This window comes from Aulostomus chinensis, chromosome 23 (assembly GCF_037954235.1).
Source record: "Aulostomus chinensis isolate RoL2024-O1b breed Wild chromosome 23, RoL_Achi_v1.0, whole genome shotgun sequence".
Lineage (NCBI taxonomy): Eukaryota > Metazoa > Chordata > Actinopteri > Syngnathiformes > Aulostomidae > Aulostomus > Aulostomus chinensis.
Window position 1 is genome coordinate 19,925,679 of NC_141342.1, and position 10,004 is coordinate 19,935,682.

Sequence of the window (10,004 nt, forward strand, 5' to 3'; positions counted from 1 at the left end):
AGTATTCCAAACATGCTTTTTCATGTATTTCCAGTGTTGTGACTTGCTCTCTTTCGTTTCATACTTCCAAAGAGAATATTCTTAGATTTTAATGGTTACTTATTTTATTTTTTTTCTTTATATTTGAGTTGCTTGACAAATTAAACCGATTCAATTCAATCAACATATACACACTCATTTCAAAAGGACATAAATTGCTAATTTCTGTAAATACAAATTAATATATGTCAGTAGTTACAGTGAAACGTCTGCGCAGCACTTCAGCTGCTCTGCTGCCCCCTGCTGCACACTACCAGAAATGCACCACCCTGAAGCGCGTCTGGTTCTTCTGCCTCCAAAATAACCAAAGATCAGCAATCACCTTCTCTGTCTTTACAGCCTCATGTCATGTCAGACTATTTTTTTCATGTCACATCTCAATAAAATGTCCCGCAGCTTCATTTTGTCATAATTTGATTCATCCTCACTTTTTTCAAGTGTAATTATGAGGTGTAAGGAAACAGTGAGTGTTTGATGTCTCTCGCAGTCGTTAGGTCGCTGCGTCGCTCAGTGACAACCAAGACTCCTCAAATGAGAAACAATCCAGCGCTCTCCTCTGATGTGCTTCGACCAAACACAGTCACATGATTAACCACGTGCGTGTCGTAACCCAGAGAAGCGTCGTCGACACGCCTGAGGTCACTGGCCAATGTCTCGTAACCGTCAAGTCCCACAAACGTGGCAAACGGTGTGGTATCAAGTCCAGGAGCCTAAGCTGGGTCAGCTTCACAGCTCATCTCCTGGAACTTCCTCTGCAAAACAGCTCCTCTCAACTGACTGACTTCCAAGAATCAGACCGAAAGTAATGCTGAAATGACATCATCACCGTGGTGATTTGACCTCAGGATGACATCATGCTTCCTCGGGTTTGGCTGTGAAACGAGCAGCTAACAACCTTTAAAGGGCTTTTCTGAATGGAGCTTGGATCTGATGGACCACAGGAAGTTTGACAGCGACTCACAAAATTCATGCCAAAGTTTCTGCATCTTCACATTTGCCCCCCCCCCCCCCGTTCGGTCTTCGGTTGGGAGCTGCTCAGTTGTAGCTGTACCCAGGCAGAGGTAGTTTCTGACCCTCCTTGGCCTCAAAGAAGGTGTAGGACAGAGTGATGGTGTCCACCCGCGCCATCCTGGGGTCCATGTCGAACTCAGGGTCGATGAAGAAGAAGACGGGCATGTCCACCTCCTCATGGGGGTTCAGACGCTGCTCCTCAAAGCAGAAACACTACAAGGAGACAACGGGGAAACACACAGTCATCAGCTGGATGCAGACGAAGGATTTCACCACTGAGGCAAAACCGAGGATGCAGACCTGGATACAGGATGTGGGCTCGCCTGGAGGCCTTGAAGCCTTGAAGCCAATGCTATACAGAAGCCAAACTGTGTAATGACTGATCTGGTGGCTGTCATGAAAACTTTCTCTCACAGCTACGCTCTGAAAGCAGCTGCTGCAAATGATGACCTCATTTTTAGGACAGAGTAAAACCAGGGAGGAAGGTTGGCAGCAGATGTTTCCTCCATGTTGCCTGTGTCTCATAAATCTGAATCAAGTTTGGCTGACATGATAGCCTGACAGACAGATGGCGAGTCCTTGCATTTATCGTAGACTGAATCCAGAAAGACAGACATGAAGAACACGCTGTCTGTGTCTCTACCTGGATCTTGTTGAAGTACTGGCCCGCCTCGAAAGGCACCACGTTGTAGGTGGAGATGCCGATGATGGGTTTGTTCGTGGGATTTTTGGCTCTGTAGAAGGCGAGCGCCGTCTCACCTGGAACCACCTGCGGCGTAAACATCAGCGAGTGACCAGCTGAAGGTGTGGCAGCTGCACAGACCACGAATCTGGCACAGGAGAATGTCGCGTTCACTGACGCTTCGTTAAAAAAATGGTGCTCTCAATTTTTTCTGGTAATGGTTTACTATTTGATCATTATTTCTTAAATTAAAAAAGTATTTGATGAGTCAAACGTGATACACAACAAAAAATATCAAGATTTTAACCATACAGTTTTGAAAAAGGACAAAAATATAAATCTATCTATATTTTCGGAGTCAAGGGAATCAACGCTTGTGAAATCCTCCCCATCCCCAGCGACGCCCCAGGTCTCTCTTTTTTTTTTAAACTCATGTCATGCAGTTTTCAGGTGATTTCAAGGATTTGTTCATTTTCCCCATTTGTTTCTGAGAAATCAAACAAATTTACTGAGAAAATGAAGTTTAAAGAAGGGTTGATTTATAGCATTAAATTTACCATAAAAAAATGCCTTTACCAAGCAGTCAAAACCCACGTTTTTTCATTATCTATTCTCTAATTATTCATGAGTTGATCAGGGATTCTGGGTCAGATTGCTCATGTCTTAATGGTTCAGAAGCATTTGATCATCAATCAAATGTTAGCAGCACTGAAGTGTCGCCTTCAAATGACAATGACATCGACGGGCGCGGTTTGCTGCCGTCTTACATCAAAGCTTTTAATTTGAAACAACTACTTTGCTGGAATGTGTCAAATGTCTTACAAAGATCTCTGTCTGCTGCGGCCTGAAGTTCCACTGCATGCTGGCGTGCGTGTCGGCATTGAAGGTGACCTTGATGACACGTTCCTTCACCGGTTCCATCCTCTCCACCAGATCTGCATCGTGGCCGGCCGACGCCGTGCCACCGAGCCCCGATGCCTGGTGGACAAACACAAGCTGAAGACTACAGACGCCAACACAGGGGACGAAGGTCAGCTTGTCATCTGCGCTCACCTGGCAGTAGAGCCTGTAGAGAGGCACGGCGGCGTACGACAGGCCGATCATCCCCACCCCGGCAGCCAATATGTACGTCAGAACGGTCTTGTTCTTGGTTTTCCACTCCTCCTCTTGGCTCTTTCTCTGCTTCTTCCAGTTCTTGGCATTACGGCTCTGAGTGTGGAGGCACAGAGGAAGCCTCCTCCGCAGGAAGTGCTCAGCCCGTGAATGCAGCGGTCTGAGAAGGTAGCACCGAAGAGGTGGCAGCAGGACAGAGGTCTGCCGGACGAGGACGGGCAGCAACATGGCTGTCACTTCAGTCAGGAAGCGACTCAACTGGAGGGACAACAGACACAAGTGAGTCTGAGAAGCTCAGACGGGAACCCACTACACCGCCTCACACGTCAAAGCCTGAAGCTGCAGAAACCACAGTGGAAGGCATGGACACACGAGGGAAAACTTGCCAGTTCATTCTGCCTGAAAGTAAAAGCACACCAAACTTAAGTCAAACTTGTCACTATTTACTGCCATCTTACTTAATATGTGAATAATGGCTGCGGTAATGTAACTTAATACAAACCCACAGTTGATAAAAACAACAAATATCAGTTCGGCGAGTCTATTTGTCTTGAAAGTTCTACTATTATTGTAATTTCTGCTGTAAAATTTAATTTTCTGTCTGGGCCTCACAGTCTACAGTTAATACAGAGGACAAAATACCTTTCAAAACTGACACCACAGGTTAGGGGTTAAAGTAAGAACGTATAACTCAGGCTGAAGCAGCAGGTTAGTGGATCAACACCAGCTGACAGTCTGACCTGCAGGGTCCGGGGTCGTTAGCTTAGCCTGCATGCTAACGGAAAACAAAAAACAAACGCCTACATAAATAAAGTCCTTGTTTAGACGCGATACATGAAAACGAATCAAAAACGACCATTAAAATAAATACCTTCGACGAGCCTTAAAGTCGTTCGACTCCGCACGGCGACTCATTACCAAACCATCGGTGGAACGCATGTGCAACACTGAACCTGCTCCGACGGTTGTCATCGTGGGAACGTTCCGCGGCGGCGTGTGTTGAGGTGAACGCCGCGTTGTTGAAATCCATGGTTTAACGGGGATGATAACAATGTGATTTTCTGCGATGTGATATTGTTTTCAAATTCCATTCATTGATGTAAGATGTGTTCGAACATCGTCGAACAACAACAGCTAATATTTGACGGTTTACGATGAAAGTTGGAAAAAAACGAACACAGTTTCGACATGTATGATAAAATATGTTGCGTTCACCGAACTTCATTTACCGTCCTTATTTTTATCTGTAAATGTGAAATATTTTGTGATTTTATGACGTAAAGCCTTTCGTATCCTGCCTCTGTTCGTGTAAAATGTTTAACCGTTACGCTGGTGATTGTTATAGCAGTAGTAGTAATACTACTGTAGTGGTAGTAATCGCGATATTGCAATAATACCACCATTACTCACGTCTTTCAGTAACACTACAGGGGTTCGTCGGATCTACGGTGGCCGTACCGGGTCAAAAACGCTTTTCGTGGCCGTCCTGAGCGGAAGAGGGGTAATGGAGGGGGTCACAGTCGGCCAGGTATTTGATGCGGAATGCATCCTCAGCAAACGGCCAAGAAAGGTAAGAACCGCCGCCAGCCGCCCGCGGAGAGCGTCTGTTGCTCCGGGCTCTGCCGTCGATGTCGGCCTGACGCTCTTCTGTCCTCCTTCTCAGGGCAAGTTTGAGTATTTGGTGAAGTGGAGAGGGTGGTCGTCCAAGTAAGTAGCTAGCAGGCTAGCAGGCTAGCCCCCCCCCCCCCCCCACACACACACACACACACACGGTAGCTAACACCGAAAAAAACGGCACCAGGCGGGCGATTCCTGGCTGCAGTTCGTTGTTTCCTCCCCTGCTGGCGGGTTTTGTCCCATCGGGGCAGCGGACGCGGCGAACCACCGAGGCTCCGCAGCAGCCATTTCTACGAGGAACGCTGCTCTGGTCTCCCCGGAGCAGGCAGCTGATGCTAGCAGCAGCAGCGGCTGGGTCACCTGCGTGGAACCACCAGCATCTCAGCGCCGGACCTGCGTCTGACACCCTCAGCTCGAACTGGGACCTCAAATCTGATTGAAGCAGATTGAAGATTGAACCCAATAGGCGCTTCATACACCTGCTGTAGGGGGGTGGAAAGTGTTGATCCACCCACCAATCATTGCTTTGCATCGGAAAGTTCCGTCTCTTTAACAACAACGTTCTCTTCATATTTTCCAGGCACAACAGCTGGGAGCCGGAGGAGAACATTTTAGATCCGAGGCTTCTGGCGGCGTTTCACAAGAGGTGCGTTCGCCGTTGTTGACCAGTGAGGCCATGACCTCCATTTCTTGTCTTGGCCACAACTCGAAGTCTCATTTTATTGTCACAGAAACATTTAAGAAGCTGGAATGACTTTTTTTTTTTAATCTTTATTCTTTTTCTTAAATTTCTCAAATTGATGCCTTTTAATCAACCGATCAATCGTCCCAACTCTGGCGTCATGAGGCATGGAAGTCCTCGGTGATCAGCTGTGGGATTTGATGTTTGGGTTCTAAAAGAGAACCTTACTGTCGTTCCAGGGAGCAAGAGAGAGAACTTCTGTTTCAGAAGAAAGGAAAGAGGCCGCGAGGACGGCCACGGAAGATCCTGGTAAGTTCTTTTACTGCAGTTGAAACAAGTACTGCTGACATCACGACTGATTATACTGCTGTTGACATCAGTGCTGCTCATGTATACCTGAATATTTGAGATCAGAATGATGCAGTTGCATAAACATGTCTTTTTATTGATGACTAGAAGGGATATACAGTATTTATATATATATATATATATAAATATGTGTGTGTGTGTGTGTGTATATCATGTGTGCCCGTCTGCTCTCTAACTGGTGGTGGTTCCTCTCTCTACTGCAGCCTGCACCGTCTACCACAAAAGACAGCCGCTCCTCATCCTCATCTTCCTCTGGCCTGACTTCTTCTGCCTCCTCCTCCTCCGAAGATGAAGAACACACCAAGAAAGCAAAGCCCAGCCCCCGCCTCCACCCCGTCCCCCAGAAGAGACCCCAGATCCTGCTGGCCAAACCCGACGCTTCTCATAAGAAGAAGCGTGGGAGGAAGCCGCTCCACCCTGACCTGAGAGCTTTAAGACAGGTGAAGAGCAGGCCGCTAACCCCTCCTCCTCCTCCTCCTCCCCCTCCCCCTCCTCCTCGCCACCATCAGGTGCTCCGATCCCCCAGGGAGGAGCCTCGGGTGGGGGTGAAGAAGCCGCTGCAGCCGGCCAGCTTCACCTACACAGGGATGAGCAGGATCTCCAGGGACGAGGCTCCATGTGCATCGCAGTCTTCTGCCAGCTCCTTCTCGCAGGCGGCCAGCTCCAAACCTGGATCCGTGGGCTGCGTGTGGGCCGGCCGCTCCCTGGCCGCCTCTTCTCCGTCCTCCTCGCTCAGCAAAGCCGGCGCTTCACCACAAAGTAAGAACTCTCTGTCCGAGCTGAAGCGTTCCATCTCAGAGTCGGGCAGCAGCAGCTTCAAAGGGTCTCCGCTGAAACAAGGCGGATGCTCAGGGTCGCCGGGCAGCATCGGAGGAGGTCAGTCGGGCCTGCAGCGCCCCCCGCTGGGCCACAGGAGGCAGGAGGGGGTTCAGAGCGGCTCGATCCAACACAGGCAGCAGGCTCATTGCAAACCGTCGTCGTCCTCACCTTCGCCCCGAGACCGAGCCAACCAGGCGCTCAGCCTCCGAACGCTCAACCTGCAGAGCGTCAGCAAACCACCCAGCAGCAGCGTCCAGGGAAGCAGCGGCGGAAGTGGCGCTGTGTCCAGGTCCAGCTTACGGAGCGGAGGAGGCCTGGTCGTGAAAGGAGCCGCCATGGGGATGATAAAAGAGACTCGAATGTCAGCTGGGGGGCAGCGCTCCTCTCTACCAGCAGGTGGCAGTGCAGAGCAGGCCAGGAAGGACATGTTGTTAGCAGGAGGCGGCTCCGGGCGAGGGAATGGCAGCGCGAGGCTGGAGGACAGGAAACAAAACCGGACCCTGAACGAGCTCAGCACCGGCGACTCTGACGAGAGCAGCAGCAGCGAATCAGAACAAGACGCCTCCATGTTTCCAAACAACAGCAGGCCCAGCTTCGGGGACGACGCCACAGAGTCGGATACTGAAACAGACTGGCGGCCGACCCGGAGCCTCCTGGAACACGTGTTTGTCACTGACGTCACAGCCAACTTCATCACGGTGACGGTGAAGGAGTCGCCAACCAGCGTTGGGTTTTTCAACTCTCATATTCACTGAAGAATGTCAGCGACAAGCTTAAGGACACTCCTCCTACCACAGCCTTCAGGGTTCCTACTCCTTCCTGTGTCGGCCATCTTTAAGCGCTGAGGACAAACACGGACTATCAGGATGTAACACGAGACAAAACCAGCGTGAGATCAAACTTCTAATTATGTTGGAACGGCGTTGGAACCCTGGCGATTAAATGCTGTTCACACCTCAATTTGAAATGCAGTTTGGCGAAAGAAAAAGATGAAGGTGTGAACCGTCTCAACAGGTTCTGAGCTGATCAGGATCTGACTTTGAACAGGATTCAGGTTTTCCTCATCTGCTGAGTCGTGATTCCTCAAGAGGTCTCTGGAACCAGGATGTTAACTGGGAACCTCGGAAAACTGAACCAGAAACAGAGATACCCTCAGGGTCTTCGAAGGTGTGGTAATTATTCTCTAAGTAAGGCCTCAAAGGTACAACTTGTAGCGGACGGAAACAATCTTCATATTTCACTCTCCCGATCAGTAGACCAGCAGTGTTGTGTTGAGCGTCTTCAGTCGACGCGCTCAGTATGGGACGCACCATAGCTCAGGCCTCGTCTCAACTTCCCCCGCCGTCGAGCTCCGGACAGAGCTGGTAACCTCCCCGGGTACCGACGCCGAGCTCTGGTACAGCCACGGCTCCCTCTTGAGGAACTAAATGGTATAACGTGACAAGCCAGACCAGCGCTAGCTAGCTGAGGCTAAAATTACCACCTTAACTTGAATGTCCTTTACAAAGGTCTTAAATGTTCCTCTTGGCCTTTTCGTAGGATGAATATTGTTAAGTGATAATTTAATTGTCAGATGTATAAAATGTTGTGTGTCTGTGTGTGCACGTGCGTTTAAAGCTCTTGACTGCGGAGTTCGCAGCGTCAGTCAGTCATCAGGAAAGGAAAACACGCGGCTCATGCTAGCAAAGCTGCCGTTAGCTCGTCGCATTACCCGTCTACGCTGCCGGCCGAGCTTAAAATTTTTCAGCTTTACACTAAACCACATCAGTCAGGTTTAAATGAACAGTTTAGATTAGCCCTGCCCACTTACCAGAAGCCCCACCTACACTGGAGTAAGCCCCACCCATTCTTTGTACAAATGGAGCTCTCCCTCATCTCCACATTTGCTGTTGGTCACGCCGCCTCCACGCCGCCGCAGTGTTAGATTTGTACGACTTTGGTTAACTACTTAAACCCAACAAAATAACGACTTTCGGAGCTGCCGTCACAACCTACATTTAACACCGTTGGCGGCCAGCTAAGCACAAGGATGGAGGTGCCGCCGAGGGCTGCGAGGAGTCAGGCGACTGGCTTTTCGTTCACTTTTTCTACCTTCCGTGGTGCTGACTGGACCTCTTGAGTAGTCGGCACGCTGCAACTCGCCGCTCTGTTTGCAGACTGCGTTTCATTCAAGGTGAAAAAAACTGGGGTTGAAACCCCCCGGATGGATGCACACCACCACCACCTCTGCAGTGCCTCAGGTTCTCTCACAGCTCCCAGCAGGGCCGCGAGCCCCCCGCCGCCGGCGGTCAAGGACGTTGGTGCTCGTCTGACCTTTCTCCAGACTAAACGTGGCTTTACATCTGGGCAGCGAGATGTTGGGGAAAAAAAACATAAAAAGAAACAAAACAAAGGATGGTTTAGTAGAGTTTCATCCGTACGTCATCGGGGTTCGCACAGTCTGAAGAGTCTGGAAAGGAGTTAACGAGAAGTCTGACCTCTAGTTGATGGCTCTGATCATTAGAGATACCGCCATGACACGTCCTGTTCCTAATTTAAAAAAAAATAAGGATTATTGATATTATTTGTTGGTGTCCTGGTAATTTTTTTCTTTTTTTCTTGTTGGGTCATGGTCTTTTCCAAGAAACAAGCGAGTGAAAAATGACCAAAAAAAAAAGAGAGAGAGAATTATCCAATTTGCAAAAAATAAAGCTAGATAAACATTTAAAAACAAGAAATATTTATGATTATTTATTGAACCTTTTCAGCACCTAGACTTTTATTTTTTTTGGGGGGGGGGGTTCTATTTTAACATCTTCTGGTGTTTTTTTTGTAAAATAATGAGGTGAACAAAACCAATTTTATCAAAAACAAAAAAACAAGATGAAGCCGCGTCTCTGTGGGGTCCAGAACGTTCTAAAGCATGAACGATTAAACCAAAAATCTCCGTTTTCTGAAATGAAACAATCCTGTTGCTGTTTTTTTTGGGGGGGGGGGGGTGTCGTTCTGGTGAGCGACGGCTGTTGTGTTCTTTCCGTTGTATTTATGGTCGTGAGTTGTCGTGGAGGCTGTACGAACCCTGCTGCACATATCCAAGCGTTTCGATCTTTCAGTTCCGTTGGGACCAAAGTTGTGACAAATGTGAATTATTTTGTTGTTGTTATTGACAGTATTCTTTGCACTATGTACACTTCAACTGATTCCTTCATCTCAGACCAGACGTTCCACTTGTATTTATCTGTTTTCTACCGTTTGAACACATCTTGCCGTCAAAGAGTCTTTTGGAGCTCACGCGTGTTAATTTATATTGTAAATAGGGTTTTTTTTCATGTGATATCTGGTGCTCATATCGGCGTACTCGTGTGCCTCTCTGCCATTTTGAAGGTATTTGAAATAAACCAGAAGTACCTAAAGAATGTGGACGTGTCGGTGTGGAATCATTGAGGGTTTGGTTTTTGCCCTCTCGCTGTTCTCGGTCCCACCAGCAGGTGTCCCCGTTGGACCTGTCAGTGCTGTAATTCAGTAGAAGAAGAGGCTCATGCCAGCTGAACATGATGCTGCTGGTGAGAGAGAGCAGCTACGGAGGCCCAGAGGAGCCAAGGGTTCCTCTGAGGAAAATAACAAGATGTGGGTCTGGTTGTGTGGTGGCTGACACACAGGAACGGGTCGAATCAGTTTACAGGAGAGTTAATT

The 10,004-nt window shown here is 48.6% G+C and overlaps 2 protein-coding genes across 5 annotated transcripts; one reads left to right on the top strand and one right to left on the bottom strand.

The window, feature by feature from the left end:
- Nucleotides 1-76: 76 nt before the first annotated feature.
- Nucleotides 77-4,883, bottom strand: cox11 (cytochrome c oxidase assembly homolog 11 (yeast)). Of its 4 annotated transcripts, none has more exons than XM_086194466.1 (5): nt 4,644-4,883; nt 2,786-3,103; nt 2,555-2,710; nt 1,694-1,819; nt 77-1,263 (listed from the first exon to the last, which is right to left on the bottom strand). In XM_086194466.1, exons 2-5 carry the CDS (start codon nt 3,071-3,073, stop codon nt 1,075-1,077), a joined length of 759 nt encoding a protein of 252 aa, XP_086050592.1. In that variant the 5' UTR covers nt 3,074-3,103; nt 4,644-4,883; the 3' UTR covers nt 77-1,074. The 4 variants fall into 4 exon arrangements, with proteins under 4 accessions (XP_086050592.1, XP_086050593.1, XP_086050595.1 ...); XM_086194467.1 differs by lacking the exon at nt 4,644-4,883 and adding an exon at nt 4,304-4,565; XM_086194469.1 differs by lacking the exon at nt 4,644-4,883 and adding an exon at nt 4,256-4,280.
- Nucleotides 3,901-9,721, top strand: LOC147239966 (chromobox protein homolog 2-like). Its single transcript, XM_086194465.1, has 6 exons — nt 3,901-3,944; nt 4,276-4,415; nt 4,509-4,552; nt 5,043-5,108; nt 5,384-5,453; nt 5,717-9,721. The coding sequence occupies exons 2-6, from the start codon at nt 4,350-4,352 to the stop codon at nt 7,085-7,087; spliced, it is 1,617 nt and encodes a 538-aa protein (XP_086050591.1). The 5' UTR covers nt 3,901-3,944; nt 4,276-4,349; the 3' UTR covers nt 7,088-9,721.
- The last annotated feature ends 283 nt before the right edge of the window (nt 9,722-10,004 follow it).